The following is a 26,972-nucleotide window of genomic DNA, read 5'->3' on the forward strand; positions in this document are numbered from 1 at the left end:
GCAAGTTCTGGGCTTTCTACATTATTCCACCTCCGGAAAGAAGCAAAAGAGTAAAATGGAAGAGTGCAAGAAGCAGCAGCGTCCCTCATCTCATTTTGCTGAGATCGCAAGACTCTCAGATTCCAAATTTTTGAATCTGCTGTCTTGTGGCTGGAAAGACCTGCACAGCTCTGAGACTTGGACGGCTGCTGTTAATGCAAAATAATACCGACAGGTAGGTTGTGCCACCGCACCACATGCTCTCTCTCTTCTGAAAGAGAAGCTGATAGTAAAAGTTCTTCTGTCACATTATACCACTCAGAAACTGGATATGGAGTTCAAATACAATTTCTGTAGATACTGGTTAGCTGGCAAAAAGAATGTCGAGAGTGAAAATGCATAAAATGAGACTTTTTTTTTTTTTTTGAGGGTTTTTTGGTGTTTTTGTTTTACCTTGGAACCAGTAAGACCCAGTATGCCAGGAGCACCTACTAAGCCAGCTTCCCCCTGAAACAAAATGTATATAACCATCATTTTACAGACCTAATGTATCACTGAACTAAATTAGGAGAAAAAGATACGTGGACATGTATTGCTTGTCACTCCTTTTCTACACAACAGTTGAATTGATTTATAGGGTTGTTTATGTCTGTTGACTTGTATTTGGTTAAAACACATTTCATTTTCAAAATATTAGGCAATTAACAATTACAGGTCATCTAATTATGTAGCAGATACAACTGTAGATTGCTTCAGACAACTGGACAACAAAAGAGATTAGAGTTTGGATCACAGGAAAATCTTTCCTAAGTTTTATTTCAGTCCCTGATTCCAAAAAAAAAAATACTTCGAAAGACACTTGCATACTACTCAAGTACCTAAAATCCCGACAAGGCTGCCACAGCTTCCACTCTCTCCTTAATACCTATTAGGTGCTTGAGCCCAGAGGGATCTACGCTTAAACCGTTAGGTCCCACAGGGAGTTGTGCATGTAAAGCTGACTGCTGGTTTCTAGGCTCCGCTCCAAGGGCAGTTTCAGATCTTGCTCCCATCTCTACAGGAGTGCCCAACCTACTCAGCAAGAGGAAACGCAAATCCTGATCCTGTGCAACCAGGCAGGCAAAAATATGTTTCTCCTGCTTCGTAAGCGAATGTTCTGTATATGTTGTTAAATCACTGCTTCTGCTACCCCATGTTTTAAAAAAGTGAAGTCAGTCAGCTGCACAGTTGACTATTAGTCACCCCCTGCCTCCTGAATGACTTTCTCCTTGCACTGCCCATGAAAATTAAGAATCTGATTTGGGTTTGCAAATTCCATTCAAGAAACCAGATGCTTAAAAGTTATGCTCAGCAACTGACCGTAAGTACAAACAAGCACTTTGTTAATCAAAAATGCTTTTAAAAGGTAACTATCCAAGCTGAGTAGCATGGTAAACTTCATCTTTGATATCTGAATAAGGACTAGTTGAGCAAAATAAAACAAAAAACTAAATCAATAGCTCTGAGTTGAAAGCTACAGTCAATTCAGTTCTGCATATAAGATAGGGCTTTCCAAAGAAAAGGTATAGCTAAAAACCTAGTAACATCTCATTTAGAATTAAAACATAAAATATTGCAGCAGTTTCCTTTGCCATTTCTTCTTAGCAAAGTGCGTTAAACAATTACAGACCTAGTGAGAACCAAGCTCTGCCACTCAAAGCTAAGAACCACCCTCCATTTACAGATTCATGAAATATGCCACCGCGAAGTACAGTAATTTTGGTCTCAATAAATCTAAAGTTACTGAGCTAAGTTCTGTTAGAAGAATTCATCCATGCTCATATGACTTCAAGTGGGAGCTTAGAACATTTATTAAAGGAATCTAAAATCAAATGCTTTCTCCATTCTATTCATGGGTCTTAATTCCTTGACAGAAGTTTGCCCCAGTAACTTGCACACCATTCAATCCAGTTTTCTAGCAAAGCCAGAATTCAGCAACAAAAGAAAGTTTTGGAAGTTCACTTGTTTGATTCCAAGCCAAGCAGAAGACAAATGCCTCAGACACAAAAAAAGAACAGAGACAAAGAAAAAACTCCAATCTCTCTTAACAGAAAGAGCCAACAAAAGAACAATTACTCATCAAAATGATACAAGTAATTAAGCAAATAAATACAAATCACTCACAATACATAACAATTAAAATATAGCTTAAAATAGCTTGTTAAAATGGTATTTTTCTAACTCCACTTATGGTACAGTTTCCAACATCTTCCTTTCAGTTCCCCTCTGTAAAAATAGATGCTAGAGTGCTAGGGAAAAATTCTAATTAATCATTACAAATCATCTTCAGTCCTTCGTTCTCTCCAGATTTACAGCGTGAATTCAGAAAAATTCTTCATAGTCTAATAGTTACCAGATAATAATTCTTCATCTTCCCTGCCTGGATCACTGTAAACTTGAAAAACAATCACATTCAGTGTTTTTTTGTGGAGACAAGCCATAGATGTTTTGCCTTGCACTGTTTAATCAGTGTTCTACAAATGATTATCCCTTCAACACAACGACGCAAAAATAACCTCCTACATCAATACTGACTCCTACTAAATCTAAAATGATTGAAGTTGTGGCTGCTTTAACTATTTTGGAAATGTGCAGTGTATTTATAAACATGGTTCTTAAAGTATTTATCATTTATTGATTTTGCAGTTTGTAATTGTACTGCAACACTCTATAAAATTAGAGATTCAGGTTATACCTAGAAGTTTTCAAAGACAGAACAAGATGTTTCATATCTTGTACGTAGCAACTTTCTTAAAATGCATTTACATCAGTTTTTATACCTCGACTTTCACATTTAGCTATTTTTTCCCCCTAATGAGAGACTTTCACACTAAAAAAAAACCAAAAAAGGGAGTTCATCTTAACATACAAGTATGTGAACTTTATTAAGTGCATTGGTTACTTGTACTACCAAACAATATGGTGCCAAAAATGAATTAGGCACCATACTATCTTTTTTTTTTTTTTTTTTTAAAAAAAAAGAGTTGAGAGAAACTTGTATCAATCACTCGGAATGCATTTTGCTATTTGGAGCATTTTAGGCATTAGCATGATTTATAATAGCAAACATGCTGGAACTTCGTGAGATTTTCTTCAAGGCTGGGAAAAAGAAACAATTACTGTAAAACGCTTTAACCATTTTTCAGATATGATTCTGCAAAACTTAAAAACCAAACTCAAAACCACCAAGAAACAGAAAGAGTCAGATGCTTCTCCATGCTCAATATGAAAACCAAACATTTTTCCCTTTATTTTTAAATTTACTGGGGCACTGCCAGGAGCTTGATTTACAGAATAGGCTTGGTACTCCAGGGTTACTAGCGAGGAAACTCATCTTAATAGAAGTAAAATCAGCACGGTCAAACACTACTTACTGTTTTGATAATTCATGGATATGTGCCTTCCATTACCCTGAGTATGCCAGACCCTTGGAATAATCTAATAGCCCGGTGTTTTAAAATGAGGACAACTATTTTTAGCATCGCAGAAACGGAGCGGAATGTTCAACAACGTACTGTCAGAGGGCTCAAGCAGCATCCTCCCGTGTGGAGCACGTACCAAGCCAGTCCAGAGCCACCAGCGAGGGCAGAGCTTTGCCTTTAACGAATAAAAATCCCACACCAATTACACTTCATTATATGACACCTCCTTTAGCCTACTATTTCCTTGTTTCTTTAAACAGGCTCCTGTTAATGGTTAGGATCACCTGACAGAATATTAATTACATAAAAATATATTCAGCTGATAGTTACTAAGATTTGCCCCATGAGTCTCCTGGATTAGTCATGTCAGGAAGTTTCTGCTAAATATTATGACATTTTGGTTTCACTGCATCTACTGATCCTTTTCTTCCCACTTGGTTACTGCTGAACTACCAGTACTATCCTGGATGCAAACTTGACCCATGTGATCCATCATAAGATCCTTCCTTAAAATAACTGGATGAAGAACGGCTTGTGACGTGTAAATAGTTTGTTTCCTTCACTCTGTCCTGCTTCCACAGCAGCCCCAGCAGAGCAGGTACTCTGCGATTTGGCCCAGGGAGTGAGCACTAGTCAGGGGATCTTGGGTCCTTGGGTCCTAGTGATCAGGGCTCCTGTGGCTTTCTTATGTAGCTGCCCAAGAGAAAGGCAAATGATAATAGCCTACTGCTCTCATTTGCACCTCATAACATAATCTGAGTGCAGGAGGCATCAATTTTCGTCATTCCAAATCCTTCCTGATACCAATCTTTTGGGCAAGTCTGACTTGCCTATCCATTCAGGCAACTAGACATCAATACACTCCAAATTAAATAACACTTGAAAATTCAGGTTTCGGTGCTTTGCCAGCAAACTAATGAAACAGCAGCCAGAGGCAGCTTCAGAGAACATGGCCACAGGGCTCCTTACTCCAGACTGCACTCTCTTTTGTTGGCACTGTTTCCTCTTTCACAAATTACCATGTCTTAAAAAGCACACAACTTGCACCATTTCTATATTCAAATACATAAAGCACACAAACAAATAAAGTGCGTAAGTTAAAAAGGTTGTTTCTGTATTTCGCTCTCACAAATTATTTTCACACAACATGAGAAGTCAGAGAAGTCGTTCTGTAAAACCTGAGATGAAAGGATCACTCCACTTACTTTCATACATAACTACAGGCCAGCATATTGCGCTTTTTTTTTTCTTCCAAAAATTGATAATGAATTGACTGAAGCCTTTATGATAGATGTCAAGGAGTGGTGTTTATACCATCACAAGAAGTACGAGCAGAAGCAGACCCTCTGCTGTCAGTAGGCGTTCTTTCTGTGTTTGGCAAATACAAGTGGTATTCACCGCTATCACATGTCCTTAAAGAAGTGACAACTGCTGCCTTCTCGACCTTCTTCATCAAGAAGTGACTCCTCAATCCAGAAGGCACATCTCCAGTCATCACTCTTAAATGCCACTGATTTCAAACAGGACAGACCTGGGCTGCAAGTAACTAAACAGCAAGTAGAGGAGAAAAATGAAGGCAGAACATATTATCAGCACATAACCAGGACCTTGGGTAGATTGCGTTTAGTTCCTCAGTTGTGAGGGGAAACTCATTAGCCTCTGTGGAGCCCTCAGGGGCTGTAAGGATGGAGCTTTACAAGCAAGAGGAAAGTGCTAGGCAATGTGGAAGAGCAGTGGAACAGGACAGCTTTTCCTCATTTTGTCTCACTGTGTCCTAGAGCCTGAAGGGCATTCACAATTTTTATCTCTACTAAATCAAATGACTCGACTAACAGCTTTTTTTAATGGCCCACCACCCAGTTACATTCCTTAGGTAAGAAGCACACTATACTTTACTACATAGAAGTGGATAATGTTAATTTATTTCTTTTTATATTTTTACTTAAAAATGCAGTGAAGACACGAATTGAACATGGGCTTGAAAACAACCTGGTTCACTTGACCTACACCACCATACACAGAGCATAAAGCAAATGCAAATGAAAACCACGAGAACACTTCCTGTAGAGTACTGCGAATAGGCAAATAGGCTTCTGGCTGCAAAAAGGTTCTCAAAGATTCATAATGTCTCATGGATGAACAGTTTAGAAAACCAACTCTAGCCAGTTGGATAGTTCTATGATCTGAAGCAACACAGTAGAAGAAAAATCTGAAGTAATCTTATACTCATGGACAACTGATAGATTTTTTTTAACTATGTTTTTTCCCTTACAGTAGATATGTCAAAAGAAAAATTGCCTGACTTACACATCATCTATTGATTTACTGTTAACCCAGGTACAACGTGGCATTAAAGCAAATCTAAATCCTATTAGAGTTTCAACAGAACTGGCAATTAATCTAATTTGCCTTGCTAAAATAATATTTAAAATGCAATAATGTTAAATATAAGTTAAAAAGCATTATCCAACAATAATGAATTGTCAAGGTCTTTTCAAAATAATAAAATATATTATAACGATAATATTCATCATGATAATTGGTTAATAAATTCACCAAGTTTATATTAGGAAGGTAAACAGCATTGGTCAACCTCTTAGATGTCAGAGGCTAATCTTTACCATAGGAATTACCACCACCATCATCATCATCATCCGCATCCATAATCTGAACATTCAGGAGGCAGATTCTCAGCTGGTACAAATGTCAGTTTATATTAACAAAGATCTGTCCCTCAGACCACTAAACATTATTAAGTCTAATGTCTAACCACACAGATATGAAATGCAAAAGAGCAGAAGCAAAACCAAGGATTTAAGGCAAACCAAAAATAAATAGACCCCATATAGAATGGAATTTATAAACTAGGAACTAACTCAGATGAGTACTTTTTCTGAAATATCATATTGCTGGTTTGCTTGTGTAGCTGCAAACCTCCTACCAAGTCCTGATAAATAAAGCACTTCAAGATACAGTTTCCGTGTCTCCATTTACACTTGGAAGTTTAAGACTTTCCCAAGAAATATATCTCCTCACTTCAAAAACAATGTCTTTTGACATTTGATATATTTTGGAGACAGGCTAGTATTTAGATGAAGAGGATATACTGACCAGGTATCTAGGACTCCAACAGACAGTTCCCCACCTGTGAATCTGAGGTCAGTGGATCTACTGTCAGCACAGGAACCGTAGGAACTGCTCCCTAAAGGTAAGTCTCCAGGTGTTCCCCATTGCTATCAATTCTGAGCAGCTTTGTGGGGAACAGCAACATCTCAGCCTAGTAGGGTTGTAACTTCTCCTTTCAGGCCCTTTTCTTAACCTCTTTGAGGCTTATTAGCCTACTCCATATCCCACATCTGAGATGCCTGACAGAAAGAAGTTAGTCCACTATCTGAGGCATACAGGCTCTCTGCATGAGTTTTTAATCATCACTAAAACCCAATGTTTATTTATATAATCAACACTACTCTGACAGCCATTTCTCCAGCTGCATTCCTTTCTCATTCTTCCGAGGTTCAGCGCAAGTAGTGCCAGTACACTATATTCTACAGGGTGGTATTTCTCCTGGCTATTTCACAACACTGGCATTATAACCCTGTCACTGTAAAGAGCCATGAATTCTTGTTTACAGTTCCTGAAGTCCCACCTTCTTCCACCTCATGGAATTGATACCAGAAAAGAAAAATGCTCACACTGAAGTATGAAGAAATGGGGCAGGTGGGAGAAGACAAACTGGCCATAATCACTGTTACATTATACATCCTACTGGCTAAGGCTCTGAGAGCTCACATTAATCAAAGATGATTTGTAAGACCATCCTGATACTCTACTATTTTCACTCTTGGTTTTGCCAGCAGAGTTGCTATCATGGCACTGACTAACAAATGCCACAAAGATCATAATTTCTTCCACTCACAGTTATTAAAACAAAACAAAAAAACCCAAAGTGTAATTAAACAGGCCTGTCTCCAATTACACAGCATGCTGTTATGTAGCTTACAACAAAACCAATAAGGAATAGCATTGTACACTATTTATTCTCATCTGTTTAGTAGTTTCCCACCTTTGCTCTTCCCTCGCAGCCTTGGGTGCATCTCTATCAATAGTATATGCTCCCCTGCACAAGGAATGTCTTTTACTCCAGGCTTGTGCTACACTGTACAAGGAAGTCCCAAGACCTTCTCACATTAAGGAAACACACATAAACAGAGTGTAAAAGCTATACCCCAGAAGTCTGGCGTTCTCCTTCCATGCATACTCTTTAACAGAATTTTCATTCTAGATGTGGATAGCTAAATAAACATCTTTTGAGATCTTATTGTCAATAGCTATGAATAAATTGTTGTGCATCTTCCACATGTAAAGATAACAGGTTACAACTTAAAGTCAACTATGGATTAATTTCTCCTATTTAGTGTCTTTCTTATTACAAACTAAAATGACGTTATCTTCATTTGTAAGCGAGTATCAGAAGAACTGCCATTCAGAACAAAAAGAGAACATAGTGAAAGGGGTGTTAATTCTGAAGAAAAAGCATCAGCTGATTAGCTTCTCAGTATCTGGAAAAAAAAAATTAAAAAAATCTGGCTTGTGTGAGGTACTTGTTAAATACAAATCAAACACCTGTCAACCAGCTGGGCCGCGTGTGTCACTGCTGAGCCATCTGCAGAAACACACTGCGTGCCAGTTGCTTTACTCAGTGTGGCCTGGGAACAAGAATCCATTAGACAGAAAGTCAACAGTGGAATTAGCAGCACTTTTTCTTTTAGTGCCCTTCCACTTACTTGTTTGACTTCTTGTGTTTCTATTTTTGGGAGCCTCACGCCAGAGCAACAGTGCTGACTGCTGATTAGACAAGACTTGGCCCAGCCTCAGCATGTCACGTTGATTTAACTGATTCAGACTTGAAACATGCAGTATGAATCTTAGGTGTTGATAAACACTGGCTAGCAGTGGGAACTAAAAAAAAAACAAACCCACAAAACACCATTATGTTTTGCAATACCTATGAATGATTTTAATATATGAATAAAAAGCAGTTCTCACGTCCCACAACTCAGTATCTATGAACTAAAAAAAGCAATTTACATGGAATTTGGAATATAAAACCTATGTCGGAATTTTTAAGGTTTTTTGGAGGAAGAAGTATATCCATTGACATTAAAGATGCACATCTGAGCTGGATTTATTTAAATAATTATATAACTAATACAACTCACCCACCAAAAAACAGATGAAGGAGATTTAATAGTTAATAGGTCAAAAGTCACAACAGACAACAATATTATCTATAACCTCCATACAATTTGTACTATGTATAAATTTTCTACTGCATGAAGCTAACAATTTTTTTCTAAATCTCATGTACTGCTTGTAATAGAAGTTGTTAGCCACAGAGAAAATACTGTTATATATAAATTAAATGAAATACAGTAACATAAGTTATGCATAATTATCGTAATATAGATCAATGATTCATCAGATCCAAAATCTAGTATTTGGTGAAGTCCAATATCTAATTACTCAAAAGAAGACAAACAAAAGTAACCAAAAGATGTCAGACAAGCTGTGCAGTGCTGCAGTACAGTGAGAAAGTTCCTTCTTCCCCAATTACTCCATCTCCTGCAACACGCTGCTGCCAACTTTTACAACACCAGTCTTGCAACGATGGGTATTTTTCTTAAAGCCCCACTTCCTGATGAGATGTGAAAAGCTCAGAATATTAGTTTCAAAACCTACAGTCTCTAGCCCTCACAAATGAAAGAGAAAAAATAAAAGGAAAAAAAAAAAAAAATCTGTGTGCCACAGAAACCTCACAGAAAGAGCCCAATAAATGTAATTGACGAACAATTGAAGAAGAATCCACCAGCCTCCCCCCGCCCTTTCGAAGTTCGAAAGGTCCCGACTGAGGCTTTCAAACACAGCTAATGATCCCCGAGCCAGGCAGGCTCACAGCTCGAGTATTCATGAATCTCTGATTAAGGAACAAAGAGCTGCATTTAATGACTGCATTATTTAACGACCGCATTATGTTTTACTTCCACGTTACATAACGCGCTGAACAAAAGCTCGTCCTGCGTGGCAGCGTGCCACCCTCAGATCTGCTCCCAGCAGCCCAGACCCCTATGAAACGGAGGGTGACCTCTGGTTTCTTTGGCCACACCTCACGTCACAACAGCGGCCGGGGCACGCTGAGCCCCTGTGACTGGCCACAGTTCCGCTGGTTGTCACCGTTTTGTGGGAATACCAGAGGGTACACAAACCCTCCCACCCCCACTCCTATCTCACCAGGGCCACTCGCCTGAAAGAGCCCGTGGCTCTGATGCTGAGCAATCCAAGCATTAGGGTCTGGCTCCCAAAACACATCTGCACTTTTGTTTTACTGAGATGTACTAATCTGATTTAGAGGGAAACCACAAGAGGACAGAAGACAATGCCACGACTTTCCTCAAATGGGTTAGCTGACAGACTGAAGCATAATTTTGTTTTTTTCCTCAGAAAGCAACAATTCTTTAATTAAAAATGAAGTCTTTGCTCACCAAAAGCACACCACCCACAGTGGTCACTAGCACCGTTCCCTCCAGAATGGAAATAACACCCAGGCGCTGTCACTGCACGCAAGGTAATTTGATTCCACGGAGCTTTCTATCAAGAACCAAACTGAACTGCTGTCGTTTAGCTTTAGGAATTGAAAAACCAGGGAGCTCAACAGTTCCTGGAGTTGTGAACTGCAAAAATCACCTAATAAGGCAAAAATAAGTCAGCACAGCAGACAGCTCTCTGGAATCAAATTTATGATCAAAGGCTATTCAAAACACTTCCTTGTAACGCTAAGGAGAGAGCAAGAGCAAGCAAGCAAGCACTATACATGCTGAAGGAATGAAACAAGTTTCAGGAAACATCATGGTCTAAACTGTATTTGCCCAGAAAGATTTTTAGAAAGCGTATCTATGCATCAGAAAGCTATCGAGAGCTACTGTTTTCATACTCGACCGTCTCTTGAAATCAGATGTGTGTCAATTATACACAAAGAATACACTGAAAACACAAAACGAATACAAAACTTGTACCAATTCTGTTGCTGTAATAGATTGTGTCCAACTGCCTGATTTCCAATAGCCAGCAATTCTCAAACTCAAAGTTTTAAACTTAGTGGTAGTAAAGTTTCCAATTGAAAAAATCACTGTCTTTTTTAAGGCTACTTGTTTGGTTTTTTTACTTGTTTACCCATAAAAACTTGATTTTTAAAAATTTGCACTGCATTTCCTATTAAAATACTGTTTCGGCTTTACATTCTTACAGCTCACAATTCTCCTATTTTTAAAAACTTTCTGATGTCAAGTACTTTTTCCTGTATTAGTGATTATACGCTTTTTATTTCTGTCGGAGACTCCAGAGTAAAGCAGTACAAGGATTTTTCAAAAGCTGCACAACTTGCACAATTTATGTCCACACCTGATCTAAAAATATTAAAATATAAGTATTACCAATGAAAAGAGCTCAGAAATCGGATGGCACTAAAAGAAAGACAGACAAACTGAGTAAGATGGCTTTAAGCAGTACCTATCCAGTGCTTCACGTGCATTTTTGGAAGCTTTCTCAAGATGCTGATGAGCTACTTCGGAAACATCCTGACCTCTGTCAAGGATCTGTACAGCACATGAAACGTGGAAGGCACTGTGTCCAGAGATCTTTCAAGACAGCTGCAAGGAAAAGACTGCATTACCGTAAGCTCAACACCAATGTCTCCTCAGATTTGTACATTTGCATGAGTGATTGATGATCCAAGAGCATATGCTGCACTGGCATAGTAGTCCACAGATCCATGGCTCTTTTGCAAAGTCAAATATGCCTTGGAAAATTCTAGATAGAGTTTCCGTGGTGTAGCTGGAGCAATGGGGAAAGCAGGTCAATGGCCAAGGATCTTCATGATGACACGATTTGAATTGGATGTACATTTAACAAGTTTCCGGTTGTGGATTTTATGACATAGCTGGCCCTGAAGACCTGACCCTGGAGTAACTCAGTATGGAGATGGGTATTAAAAGCATCTCTGAAAGTAATTTGAAGTCACATGCTATATTAGCATGTTATTTATATTTTTTTTTCCAAAATTTTAATGCAGATATATTTAAATCAAGTTGGAAAACAAAGCACTGGACGTTTCTAAGCCATGTTTTATACTGAGATTCTGAATTCAATTTCTTCTTAAGAAAAAATGATGTTATAATGCAACAGTTTTCAAACTCATTTTCTCAGGTACCACTAAGGGAAAGAGGAGCTCTTCCCACCAGGCAAGGCAAAGGAGGCTGTTCAGGGAGTGTTAACATGCTGGTTTGATGCAGCACACATACCCACAAATGGTATCTATATCATGTTTTCGGAACGTACAAACCGTTTCCTTAACTGTTACAAATATAAAAAGAACTCTATTACAAAAGGGTAATTCAAATCTAGCAAGAATAAAATCAGTGTTAGGTTTCAGAGTCAGTTAAAACTGAAGACAGCACACTGATAACAGGACTTGAGAAAACTGAAGTTACAGATAACCATCTCATACATTTAAATGAGACAGACATCACCACAAACAGCATTCTACGGTCTAGTCCTGTTATCTTCCAGCTCACAAAACATGTGAGTTGACCTACACTTTGTTGGGCCAATGTCACAAATAGGTGCAAGTGAACAAAAGAAGAAACAACCCTTTTACAGATACCTAGGCACGGTTTCATGTAAACCCAATCTCATTTTCATGACTCTTGAAGTACAAATAGCACTGGTACAGTTGGTAGAGCTCTTGAAAAGTACACTCAGTTTTTTTCTCTAGTCTGACTTTGAATATAAATCTAAGTTGTGTAGCGATAAACATTGTTTTTATTCACACAAGCATTTTTTCTCCTTTCAGTCTGTCTAAACTGTTTATTTTATTAATACACTGTGGGAGCACCCAAACAGTGCAGTAGCAAATGCACAGCATACTGAATATTTCACTGCTTCTTCAGGCTTACTGTGCAAAACCAGCTATTTTAAAAGGCTAACTCAATAGATGTAATATTTTAGGATGTCTGTTCATAATCTAGACTGCAAAAAATTAGTGCAAAATACTCAAATGTAAAGTTAAGCCATTTGAAAGTCAAGTATTAAAAGTTAATGGTGTCACCAGTACTTCATAAAATGTAGTTTAAGAAACTTAGATGCATCATCTCCACTGTTATGAATTGTATATCATGAACTGGAGGTTTGGATAAAGGGAAACAGAGAAAAACAGTTTAGTTTGGTAAGTCTTCTGAATTTTCTGAATTTCATTTCTGGCTACATCAGTTTTATTTCTCAGAATGTAGTGGCTGAGGAAGAAGAAAAAGTATTTTCATAAGAGAAAAAAATAGATAAATATGGAATGGACAAGAACAGAGCCAACTACTCACCTTCATTAGCTTGTCTTTTGAGCCTTGCTGCCATTAGCATGTTCTCCGAAGCTTAAGAGCTTTTTTGGCTAGCAGGACCCATAACACACATAAGCCATAATTCCCTAAGAGGCTTCGTACTTTGTATCAAACCACATGCCACAGCAGCAACCTATCTCTTAGAATCAGGAACTCTCTCGCTATACTTTTCAAGTACACAGAGATCATCCACCCCCTAAAATGTGATATGCCAAAACAGTTGTGAGGTTCATCTTGACTGTCAAGGCATCACAGACCAGCAAAAAAGAAAAACCAAAACCCCAAACAGGACTACATCACTTAGCATCCAGGACATAAATAAACCTCTAGTTTGGAGCTTAATTGTCATGGCATTATAGACCCAGAAGCAAAGAGAAGGAAAGGATTTGAGTTATTCAGCTGAATGACGCAAGAAGCGCGGGAAACGCAAAAATCTCAACTATACAGAGGCAAATCAAATCCAGCTTGTTTGAGCTTACAAAAAGCTCAGGAAAGGAAAGGGATAGAACAAACATGTTGTAAATGAGACCAAAAAGATCTGGTGGCTTTTTTTGGTTTGTTTTCCCCTCCTCAAAAAGAGTTAAAGAACACATTGTAAAGGCTGGAGTACTTGATCTTCTAGCAGCAGTTCAAAGTGAACATCTCCTTAAGTTGTCAGACTATTTGGAAGGCCTGCCTAGAGTATACTACAAAAGGAGGATCCAACACATGATATGCTTTGTGCAAAGTTAATTGTCTCCTGGGCTGGAAGAGCGGAGAGACTAACCCTGTTCTCTCACGATACAAAATGCATAGCAGTGAACTTCACCATCCTTATCCGTATCAATCCCCCAGTAGGTTCTACAAAAAAGAACATGCACACATGCAGCCTGTATGGAAGTAATAAGACACGATGACTTCACTAAAGGAGAAGCCTGTGGGCCTCACCAACAGGAGAGTCCTCTCACCATTTCAGTGTGACAGGAACACTAGGAAAATAATCAAACATTTTTAATAGGAATACTTTCCAGCAGTGTATCAACCTTGATTAGATTACACCAGTGGTATGACCCTGCACACAGCAATGGTGTGTGAAGACCACCCCTCATGGCACAGTGACCAGTTCTTGTTGTCACAAAGAGGTTGGTCTAACTGCTAGATCAGGGTTCCTTAACTTGTGGAGTCTGATTTGCAGCACAGGCGACTGTCATCCTACACCTTAGAGCACTCGAGTCACCTCAAACCTCTGCGTCAGGGACAGATATAATTTCTCAGGCCGTACACTTGCGAATCACCTAAAAGTAGGCTAACACAGTCCTTCCCTTGACATGTGTTTCTTCTGTCCTCACAAACTTTGCCGAACGCCTCCAGGAGGCCAAGGGATAAGGTCTCACACACATCGTGGTTCTGCTTTACCACAACATTCCAGTTCTCTTGTATCATTATTTGACAGACACCTTGAAGAGGTGTCCCAGAAGGCTGAGCTACAAATCAGTCCTGATTGCAGGAAGGGGATCATGGTAATGTATTCCATCTCTTCTGGTAGTTTACAAATGAAGTGAGTTTCTTTCCAAGGGAAGACTACCACTCTCTTGGTTTTTAGAACTATAAACTAACACCACAGAACTCTCATCTGATACTGTTAAGAATTTTTTCTGTTGCACAATCTATTTTCACACTCTAGGTCCCTGAAAGTCAAGGCCACAAGTGAAGCCTTACAGACTTCTCACCATTTACATGTATCTTGAAAATTAAGTATACAACCATGGAGCATTTTCCTGGGAGATTCTCCTGGTAAGATTCTCTCAAGAAATAAACTATATTGGACAACATTATTCTAATTTTAGTTTTTCACTACAATGTCAAGTACATTTGAGCTAAGCAATTCTACAGAAACAGGTCTTCTAATAGCCAAGTTGATCTCATTCTAAGGTAAACTTCTAAAATAGGTCAAATGAATAGATATTGTTGCTTACTCATATCAACATGAGTAAGGTCTGCCACGCATTTTTTCTCTGAACCTTTCCCCAGGGAAAGAAGTATGAACAATGGAGTATTGCAGTGGACAGTTTTTGGCTTTATCAGAAAGAGCCTCTCTGCTCTCTGGAGCCTCAAACTGCATTTACATGAAAAATAGTTATATTGTCTCTTTTTTCTTTTTCCTATTTCTAACTAGTAACTCAGGGGTCACATCTGTACAAAGCTCAGAAAAACACAGTGCAGAAAAACAAAAATAGCTGTACCAGTCAAACAAATATAACACCTCCAACAAAAGATGTGTATGGAAAGGTTTAAGAAGATAAACAAACAGCAGCAGCTCCTGAGAATGTTTTCCCAGAACTGCAGTCTGCACCTCAACTTCCTGAAATGTAGGAGACGCCTTGGTACATAACAGCGCTTAGACTATTTTTATTTCTTTACTTCATTCAGTTGTCTTTGAATCTATATAGATTTTTAGCATCCAGAATATCTCAGAAAAAGACTCACGAAAATAAGAGACATGTACAAATTCCCATAGCTCTTGATGCATCGACTGAGAGACAGAACATGTTAACACCATTCACAACACAAGGAAAATAAACTGATTCTACCTCCAGAACGGAGCTTGTCATTCCACACAGCACTGTACTACTCTGCATAGACATGACAACTCCAGCACGCAGAAGCTGGGTGGCTGGATCTCAGTTTCTTCATCTAGCTATGCATGTACAAAATATTTTGTTTGCTGTTGTTTTTTTTTTTTCTTAAACAGCTTTTGGTTTTGACAGTTTCAGATTCCACAGTAGCTCATTTTTAATTTGCAACAATGGTGTGGCTTTTATGTATTCTGAATTAAGAGTTATAATGTTCAGGAAAAGTACATTGCTCAATAATAACTGTGATCTGACTGTTGAGCCTTATGTAAACTAACAGGAGCTTTGGGATTTGGCCTGACAGTGAATCTGCAAGGCGCTAAGCAAAAAAACTCCAAACAGTATTAACCATGGAAACTGTAGTAATAACTTGTACTGGAAAAGCAATGTAGCCTGGTAATTTTAAATAAAGATAATATCAGAGAGGGAGCTACAGAAAGAGCCAAGGGAAAACACAGTTACATTCTAGATCAATCTCATTCAGTCTACAACATTTTACAGTAACTCTTTCCATTAATTCACAGCTGGGAACACAGTAAGGTAGAAACTGTCTAGCTGAATCAAATCAAAGATTATTCTAGTCAAGTATATGACTACAACTGTGGCAACAGCAGATGCCTACAGAAAAGTATAACAATAGGGCAACCGTAAAGACTCCTCCAGTGGTGTTTCGAGACTTCAGCATCTTGGAGCTCCAGAACTTTCAGACAAGCAGCAGTGTCTGTTTGACACACTCCATGGATTTTTATTCCATCAACTTTCTAATAAATTTTCAGACCGTTTAAATCCTGTGGCAAGAGTGTTCAAATTGTAATCATGTAATAGGAAGAATGAGCCCTTTCTATCCTTTTTGAACTTTCTATCAGATAGGTTTGATGCTCTACTTCGCGCACTGAAAAGGAGAGTAAAATAAATAAATAAATCCCTATTAATCTTCTCTGTTCCACTCATGATTGTATACAGCACAGAGCAGGACATACTCCCTCCCAGTTGTGCCTTTTTCAAATTGAAGTCCACACTGTCAGCCCTTAACTGGAAGATGCCCAATGCTCTTAATCACTCCTGACACTTCCTCTGAAACTTTTCCAGTACTACTAGATCCACTAGATGCGGGAGCCGGAAACGTATACGTAATTCAAGATGTAGCACAATATGGTTTCATTAACAATAGTAGCACTAAGATGCTTTTGCTTTGTTCCCTGTTCTCTTCCTAGTCATTCCTAAATTCCATTTGTTTATTCAACTAGTACTTAAGAGTAAGTGTATGTTTTCATTGACCTGTAATTCCAAGATCACTTACCTGAACAGTAATAGCTACTTTAGGGTCCATGAAATCATAGAATGGTTTGGGTTGGAAGGGACCTCAAAGATCATCTAGTTCCAACCCCCCTGCTATGGGCAGGGAAACCCTCCACTACACCAGGTTGCTCAACACCTCATCCAACTTGGCCTTGAACACTTCCAGGGATGGGGCATCTACAACTTCTCTGGGCAACCTGTTCCAGTGCGTCACCACCCTCTGAGTGAAAAATTTCTTCCTTATATCTAATCTAAATCTACCCTCAACATAACATTTGCTTTGTTTTTCCTCTTCATCTGCATGACTTTACTAATTTCTCTAAATTTTACATGCCACTTTATGATTCAGTCCCTCAACATTGCAAAGTCCTTTGAACACTTTTGTAGCCTGCTCTCCATCTTCTACCACAAATAACTTAGCATCATCAGCAAATATTGTTATTTTAACTCCTCTCTTTTGTTATATATCTACCTCCCATTTTTAACAAAACAAAATTTGAGACAGAAACAGTAAGTAAAGTAAAAGTTTCATAATTCTATATCCTGTTACTTACACATTTTAAATGTGACAGTTGAAGTGAAACTCTACTTCTTTCAGTACTTAGAAAGCTGGATAATTACAAAATAAACCAAACCCTCTGCCACGACTAAAATGTTACATACATGTGAGAGCAACATGTCAACCAATAAAGCACAATATTGAAATTCTGAGCCTCTCACAGCAACAGCTGCCTTTAAAAGCCGTACTTGTTTATGGCACTGAAAGAACAGAAACTTGAAGTACACAATGAAAAAGAACCTAAACTGACAGAATTGAGGGTTGAGGACTGAAATAGTGATGCGAAAGATACCACTGGGGAAAAAAAAAAAACAAACCACAAAACAAACAAACAGTGAAATGCACATCTATCTGGAGAGTTTAATTCATTTATTTATTAACTGGCTTCCACGCATACACTGAAAATCTGCTATTTCTTTCAACTGTTACTATGGAAGAGAAAAAAAACAAGAGGCTAAATGATTAGAAGCTCCAGCGACACGCTGTTTCCTCAACATTATGAGGGCTGTGTTCTAGACTGAAGGTATTGGATTTTAGACTGGTGAACTTTCTCTAATGCAGGTAACTAGCTCTGAATGCAATAAACATGTACAACTGCCTTCATTTGCACACTAACGTTCTGAAATAAAGTTAAACATCCTCTGGTAAATCAGGTAGGCTGACACACCTTCTTGGCCATGACTATTCCCAAATCTTTGCTTATAGGTCAGTGGTATTTACCTCAAAGCTCTACTAAGCGGCCTGCTGAGAGCATAAGAGCTCTTTTCTAGGTTTGCAGACCACAAACTGCACACTGGAACAAGTGGCTTCGAAAAAAAAAACAACCCAAACAAGCACAACAGCAGAGAATTCTACTGGTCTGAGTGGCTTTTCCAGCGTGCTACAAAAACATGGCAGTGCGGCTAAGAGAAGTTCATTTTCTAACAGAAGTGTTGTATGCTCCCCTTTCTGTACATAATTACAGACAAGCCACTGACATAATGAACACTTCTCGTGAGTCAAATTAAATTATCAATATATGTGAACGTACCTTTTCACCAGGAAGACCAGCAACACCCTCTTGTCCTTTCGCACCCATTTCACCCTACAAAACAAATTGTTCAGTTAGAAGTTCTAAAGACTTCTGAGGTTAACAAGAACTCAGGTCATATCTGATTCAACAGAAAAAGCATCTTCTACCCTGTTTTTGCCTTGCTTAGTAATGTAACTACTGTGGAGGAGGATGCCTTAAACGTAACACTAAAATCAGACAAAATAAATACATTTTAGAACACCTATAACATCAGTTAAGACCCTCATCTGAAACACTTCCACATGCATGTTTCCATAAAAAGCAGGTCTGCTGATTTTAAGAGAATTAACTGCAACAGCAGAGGGAAGCCAAGCGGGTCCTTTTCACAGGCTGTGTGTGTTCCACGCTGAAAAAAGCTCAACATGTACTACAAGTATCTTTGGTTTAAAAGTCATGTGTCCACAATATTTTTAAAAGACACTTTTAAACTCAGTTCCTTTCTCCATCCCTAAGCCATAAGCAATCTATAAGAAAATTTTAGTTTTAAGAGACAAATGACTGACTGATCAAGAGCGGTATGGAAGATCTCAGCAGCTGCAAATTGGACCAAGAGTCTTAAAAATAATTGAAGAAAACATCAAACACATAAATTTTGCTTAATAATGTCAAGTATAAGGGTTACAAAGTCTTAAAAAAAAAATGAGTGGACACTAGAGGAATATAATGAAAGCACTGAAACCATATTACAGTCTTCATATAAAACCAAAACAAAACATTAGGTTTGTCTACTTGTACCAAGAAGAGAACACTAACAAACAGAAATATCACAGTCCTTCTTGGAGTAAACCATTTTTTTTGAAGAAAATGTCACTGGTTTGAAAAGAATTAACTATTAAATTGTTTTTCAAGAGAAAGGGTTGCACAAGGAAGCAGAAGAGCCACATTTACATAAATAATTGGTTTCTAAAATAGGTTGTAAACCTAAGTTTTGAGCCTAAATCTAAAATTGCAAACCCAAAAGCCACTGCTGAGGAATTAGTGACCAAGAGTTCTAAACTCACAAAGTGCATAACTTTTTAAATAGCAGGATCTTGGAAACTCATAATTCTGATATTCAGCACATCCAGAAACTTCTCAGCATTAGGCGAAGTTCATCAGATTAGTCAATAAACCACTCTGCAGTAACAAATGCCAGTTCCTCATGATCTGTCCAAATGGGAAACACACACAGTACTGCAGTGACTTCTTTTTCTTCTGTTACATATAGGACAGGAGATGCTTAACTCAACAGGGTAGCTCAAAGGTTTTGTCTAGGCTACAGAATGTACACGTTCTGTGCCCTCTGTAGCCTACGAGTGCTTCCAGCCTGTATCCCAGCTTGCCTGGACTGCTGATGCCTGCCAGCACACTGTTGGTCATGGGATCTAAAATCGTTTCAAAGTTCACAAGAGGAACAGTAGGAACCGCACATGTGAACTGCATCCCAGCAGCTTGATCTCCCTCCTGAGAGCAAGGAGACCAGGTTCCTATCCTGAGCATCGTTCCAATGTTTCATGTGATACTGTCCCTGTGTCAGGTGCACGACCATTTCTTAAATTACAATCTAAGTCTCTCCATCAGCTTTAAACTGATTTTAATTAATGCAGTTATGGTACAGAACTCCTTTGTTTACAACACGTGAGCCAAGCAAACCAATCAAAATGAGCAACTCCTGGGTGCAGAGCACCATTCCAGCCGTAAGTTTAAATCGCTGCTCAGAAGCAGCAATGTTCTGGAGGAGTGTATGAGCCATCTCCTACGTTCTTTCTATTCAAATATTGGCATGGTCCTGTTAGCTATGTTTCAAAAGCAGACCAAAATCCTGCGTGTGTGAATAGCATGAATCCATTGCCACTATGCGAGAGAAAGCAGCAGGCTGGCCCTTGGTTACCTTATCTAATCACCACAGAATGACTCTCTTATCTACGCACACTCTGTTCCCTTATGCCACTTGCCAGTATTTTAATAGACCAGAACGACATTGTTACATTCAGGAGTGTATTTTTATATACTGTACAGTCTAAAATTACACTGTCTTCTACATGCCAGGAAGCCTTTAGCATGTATGACACAGTAGCCAGTTAACCGAGGTATGTTTACACTTCTGTTCCACTAACCACAGACAGACTCCCCACCTTGAAGATGTCTACTGCAAATCATATCATGAAGTTATGCTTCATGATTTGTAATTGTGATTTTATTAACCACAGTCTGAAAGATTCTAGCTTTTCATGCTTTTATTCAATGAGTTTAGAGATCAGATATTATATATTGTACAACCCGTAGTAGTATTCACATGGGTAGTATGACAGAATAAAAAGGGAAAAACAATTTGCAAATGCATTTTTAAAAGGGGTTTTGCCAACTTTTTTGTCATAATGATATTTTCCTTTGCTTCTGCAGAACTCAAAGTCCTTTACAAAACTGAACACACATCCTCTTCTCTTTCTTACACAGTAGATGCCAAAAGTATATAATGAGATGAAGACAGACCATCAGGCCTGTATCTGCCCCATCTCTTTCACACGTTTACAAGAGTATTCTAATTCCCAACACACACTGCAATTGAGCTTTTTAAGTTTATGGAACTAAATTAATAAGAATGAGAATAAAGAATCGCATTTGCTTAGAACTACCAAAGCCAACAGAAATATATGCTGCCAGAAGAACAGTTTTGTAAGCTGGTGAACACTAGTAGAACAATGCTGGCATTTATAAGTTATGAGGTACACTCAGTGTAACAACATTTAAAGGTAGTACTGTGAGCTTTAAGTCTACTGTTAGGATTTTCTGCTAAGGATATCAGTGAAAATCCTTTTCTACTGAGCACAAGATACTTACTGAATAAAATATTTAAGTCATAGCACATTTTTCAGAAGGAGATGTCTTGCAAGCAATAGGATGGCTACTATATTTTTGACAATGTTTATTTTGGTAAAGACATAATCAGACAGGGTGAAAATTCACCAGGATGAAATTTTTTTCGGAAAAAAAAAAGCTTTTGCAACCTTCTGTAAAGCCAAGTGTCCTGGTTTCAGCTGAGACAGAATTAATTCTTCTTTTTAGCTCTGCCTCAGCTGAAACCGGGACACCAAGCCAAAATAAATTCTTAAAAAGAGACTGCAGACAGCAAACATGCTTCTTTTGAATGATACCAATCAGCCTTCTATCTGAAGTGGAAACAATTTTGCACATCTGAGACCACGTGCAGTATTACACTTGTAATCTTTTTTTTACATTAATGATTCAGAGAGTTCCAAAAGCACTTGACCTTTACCTCTTTGCACCACTTAGCCTTTATTCGATGCACTTGTAGAAGTAGAAATTATATGCTAGTAGCAAACATGAAATACAGTGCTTTGATTCCTCCACCACATATTACTATTGAAAAATCTTGTACAGCAAGGATAACCTAAAACCAAATGTGGTGATAGAATGACAAAGCAGTAATTATTGAATTTAACAAATTACAGTTCTTTCTCATATAAAACTAAAAAACTTTCTTTTAAGAAAGTATTTTAAACACATTATTTTGTCAAATTGCAAATTTATTTAAAATATTTACATATGGAGTGTGATTAACTTGACACATTAATCTAGAAAACAAAGCCTACAAGAAATATTGAGAGGAGGAAAATATTCTCAGCAGGCTTCTGTACTAACCAGGTACAGTGATGCTTTTAATACCAAAATAAAAGCAAGTGCTCTTAATAAATAGAAAAAATGACATTAACGTGGCCTAGAGCATGCATGGCTAGAGTATGACAACATTGCTCTTGTCTACAATGGGGACTTACTAGTTCAGCTAAAATGAGTAACCTACATCAATTTTCAAAACAATCCTTAACAAAATCAATTTCGGTTTTGTAAGATTTCAGGAAGTAAATTAGCTTTCTTAGTTTTCACCTCTGCATAATTATGTGTGCCACTAGCATCAGAAACATCCAGGTGAGAAAGACGTGTATTATTATCAAGAATGAAATAGCAGCACACTGCATTGAGCTGCTCTCAGCAGGCAGGGCACTGCCAGGGTTTCCAAAAGGGATAAAGTGGAAGGTGAAACAGATAACGTAGAAAACGCACCCTCCATATTAGATCTGTCATCTGTATGACTAATGTCAGAGGCAGCCCCTGTAAGAAATTACGTAAGCTAAAATTTAAAACTTAGATGTACAGACAGGTAAACAGTTCTTATGATTATAAAATGGTGACAGAAGTATTTAGACCTTTGAAAAAGAAACCCAACTGATGAGGAACTGTTAGCTGATGAATACAATAAACTCAAATGCGGAGAATTTGCCAAGAGTGAGAAAGAAAACTCATCCTAAAGGTATCACCACTCCAGGGTGTCCTTGGCATTGGGGGAGAAGCAAGGAGTATATAGCTTGGAAAGTATCATCCCTGTTATTGCCAGTAGAAGCCCTCAGGCTGACAAAGTGCAGGAGATCAGCTGTGGCCCGAGCTGAGTGTTGCTGGTTTAACCCCTGTGCTGGGGTCAGTGGCTGCCTCCTCCGCTGCTCCAGTTTCAGCTCTGGGGTGGCCCCACTGGAGAGGGGGTGACATCCCCAAACCTCTGAGCACCTCAGAGTGCTGAGGACTCTGACACCCTCTCCATTCCCTCTTGAGGAAACACACAAACTGCCATCCTTAGGACTGAGATGAATACTAGATGGTGAATATGGTAAAATAGAAAAGATGCATATATTTTAGATGTTTTTTTTAAGAAAAACAATTATTACTAATGATGTTTTTCCTTATTAATTTGATAATTTGGACTATCAGGTGGTTAAAACATTAAGTCAGACTACCAATAAATTCTTAGCTCCACAGGTGTGGAGCCTTTTGCCCATTGTAAGATTTTAGTTTACCAAGTACATTGGCAATTCCTGACTTTGTCATCACCGACAGCCAGCCGTATTTTGCCCCAAATTTTTTCTTTTTCATGCGTTCCAGATTCTAGGTCCCTATCAATAACCTCTGCAACAAAAAACGGACCAGAAAGCAACCACTCTCAAGGCTGCATAACATAGTAGATACACTTTAGGGGGAATCAGGTGGACCTGGGTTATAGGAGGAATGAGAGACAAGAAAGAAAGACTAACAAGGAAAATAGCCAGAAACAGCAGTCAAACACCTCATTTGTTCTCCATGAGTTCTTTTTTCTTGTCATTCCATTACAAATATTTTCCTAGTGCAACAATATATTGCATAAATCTATCTCTACCAACCCTAAAATAGTCTTTTGTCTTTTTCCATAAATAAAATTTAAATTAATGAAGCTTACTTGAACGGCAGTAAGTTTCTCCATGGTGTGCACCAATAGATGCTTTAATGTTTGAAAGCACTCTGCCTCTGGCTTTTTGCTCCTTGCTGCACTTATAGCATTAACCAATGACCTACTAACATAGCTTGGCATGGTTTAATATTATATCAAAATATATAATTCTCTTTGGATTTAAACTTAAAATCTTCATGAGCACTAAGTTTGCTTAAAAGAAATAAAAATTAAAAATACAATTACTTTTTCAGCTTCTTTGATAGAGAAAATTATTTGTTTATTCAATATATATGTAATCATTCAATTACTGTGATCCATATTCTGTCCTTCTGAAGAATCTCTACATCTCGAGGACAAAACAGGACCTTCATATCGTGAAGGCATTTGCCAACAATGAATATATTTGTCAGAGTCTGAGTAGCTATATACCACGCTGAAGTAGCAGAAATTGCTTCCAACACGCCAAATTTCTCACTCAGCTCAGCAGAAGAGGAAACCTAGCTCTCCAGAACAGTATCTTCAGACCACTTGAAGCTTGTGAAATATACTGTGCTAAGAATCAAGCTCTGTGAGAGTAACACAGTGTATTATTCAAGGATAACATATGTTGGACACCTGACTGCTGCTGCCTCTCAACTTTCATCCAATGGGAAAAAGCTATCAGGCAGTCCACAAAGTGTGTTTCAAGGGTAGAGATCAGTAAGCCATAAAGTTGCTCCTGGTGACTTTTTGAGTCTTAATTATTGAGACACTAAAGAACAGGAGGTTGTCCCTTCCTGCAGATAGCTGCAAAAGCTCATCTCCCAGCAAATAAAACCCTGCAGAGCAAACATGCATGGATACAAGCTTGCACAGGAAACAAAAAGTACAGAGACTACAGCCCCTGAGGCAGTTTTTGCTACACAGTAAGGGGTGTATGGTACCAAATGGAACAGTCTGGTTATTCAGGAAGGGAGATGGTCTTGAAATTGAGCAGCTTCTTCACCCCCAAAGCACCAGAGATAATACTTCTATTGTTGAGTGAAGAACTGTCCTCATAATGTCCTCACAAAGGCATAATGGAAGGCAGGCATACAAATAGGAAGGCCATTCACACAAATGGAATAACTTTGATCAGTGATGCTCCTGTACATTCAGATGGACAGCTTGCCAGAGATGCATCAGTATCTGCATGGATGCCCGTTCCAGTGAAAATATGGCACTTAAGTCATGTGGGCCCACAATATACTTTGGCTCAGACCCATTCAGAGGTACTAAGACGAGCCAAGAGTATAGGACTGCCAAGAGTACTGCCAAGTGTAACAGGAATGAAGTGGAAACAGGCTAATAACTAAATTCAAAATGCCTAAAAAGGGTTATCAGGTATCATGCTTTGTACTGGTGACAGCTTAGATTTTCCTGAACAGGCAAAACAGAATCTGATCTTAGGGAACAACTATGTGTCCTGGTTTTGACTGGGACAGAGTTAGTTCTTCTTTTTAGCAGCTAGAAGAGCTCTGTGTTTTGGATTCAGTGTGGGATTTGAGAAGAATGTTGATAGCACACTGATGTTTATAGTTGGCACTGAGACCTCAAGGACTTTTCAGCTTCCCCTGTTTTTTCCAGCATGCAGGAGCACAACAGGCTGGGGGGGAGCACAGCCAGGACAAAGGGCCCGCAACTCCCTCTATGATTTGAACTTAGACTTAGGATTGAGGGCTAAATTGGCCAATGGAGTATTCCATATCATGCAACATCATGTCCCATATATAGATGAGGGTTGACTGGGAATAAGGGCTCTTGCTCTTCTGAGGGCTCTCACTCACAGAGTGCTCTCTCGCTCGTTCTCTTTTGTTTTCAGGCCTCTCACTTGTCTGAGATTGCGATGCCAGGATTTTTCTGTTTCAGGATCATTTTCTGGGACGGGACAGGCATCGGTTGACGGGTGGTGAGCAATTACACTGGGCTTCACTTGTTTGTATATATCATTATACATATATATTTTCATATATTATTATTATTATTAAATTGTTCTTATCTCAACCCACAAATCTTCTTCCCTTTTCCCCTTTAATTCTCTTCCCCATTCCGCTGGAGTGGGGGAAGGTGAGCGAGCAGCTGCGTGACGCTTAGTTGCCAGCTTGGCTAAAACACAACACTATATTAGACTGAAAAGAAAGGCAATTTTGGGGGGTCTTGAATATAGCTTAATATCAATTTTTATATGTAGAGACTTTCTTGTCAATCCCACAGCAACAAAAAGACACGTAAATTCACTCATACACTTAACTACAGTGGATGGGAAACTGGAATGAAACAACATAAAATAAAAGGATAAGGAATGTTGTGCTCAACAAGAGATCATATCAATGGATACAGAAATTTCCTAGGAAAGAAGCTAAAAAATTAACATTAACTTGTTTTTACCTGGATGGTACCATGGCAAGGACATTAAATATAGCTGGCTGGATGCTAACAATAATATGATTTGGAAGCAAAAGAAAACAATAAAATGAGGAGCTGAGCACAAGCAAAGTGGGAAACATAGGCTGAAATATCATCAGACTTATAGAAATCCTGGTTTTTTGTAAATGGCCAGCAGTCATCAAGAAGCTGCCTATGTCATGTATAACATATTACAAAACATTCAACCACAGTCTGTTACTCTCCTTTACTTAATTTGGCAATACATCATGCATCCTGCATGTCTGGAATGGTTTGAGGTCTTGCTGCCTCTCCACCTCTAATTATTGATAAAACAAGGCCATCATTGAGAGCAAGTGTTACTGAAAACTTGCATAAATGCAGAGGCAAAGAAAAAAATGGTACTAAAGCCTCAAAGAACGTGGCATTCAACTCCATCATGACAGGCACTATTCAAGGCAGTATTTGTTTGCTCAAAGCTCAACAGTGAGACTATCCTTTTAACTACAGCATTAATGTGCCCTTCACCCATCCCCAAACAAAAACAACAAAAAAAGCCACCACAAAGCTAGGAAGTAGCAAGTACTGGTCAATTATAAGGAAGGTTCAAATCAAGCAGCTTTCTAGCTGTTTGCTGTATCACCTCTGACTTTAACCTGCTGATTCACTGAATTTTGTGAATCAACATTCACAAATGTCAATCTACTATCATTAGGCTAAGCTGCTGGATGCACATAATCCTGCTCAGGCTCTAAATATTCAGTGAAGTATCAGAGTGGCTGGTGATAAACAGATCAAATTTAGACATATAGGTAGTAGGTCACTAGAAAAAAAAAACAATCTATTTGTATAAATCTTGACATTTCTATTTCCTGAATCTCAAGCTT

At 38.5% G+C, this 26,972-nt stretch overlaps 1 protein-coding gene across 1 annotated transcript in view; it reads right to left on the reverse strand.

Moving 5' to 3' along the window:
- COL19A1 (collagen type XIX alpha 1 chain) overlaps nucleotides 1-26,972 on the reverse strand; it is a 191,957-nt gene that overhangs the window by 134,730 nt on the left and 30,255 nt on the right. The window contains exon 8 of the mRNA XM_086625286.1: nucleotides 433-486. Within this exon, the coding sequence (XP_086481412.1) occupies nucleotides 433-486 (54 nt within the window). The remainder of the gene's footprint in view (nucleotides 1-432; nucleotides 487-26,972) is intronic.

This window comes from Tauraco erythrolophus, chromosome 2 (genome assembly GCF_009769465.1).
Source record: "Tauraco erythrolophus isolate bTauEry1 chromosome 2, bTauEry1.pri, whole genome shotgun sequence".
NCBI classification, from domain to species: domain Eukaryota; kingdom Metazoa; phylum Chordata; class Aves; order Musophagiformes; family Musophagidae; genus Tauraco; species Tauraco erythrolophus.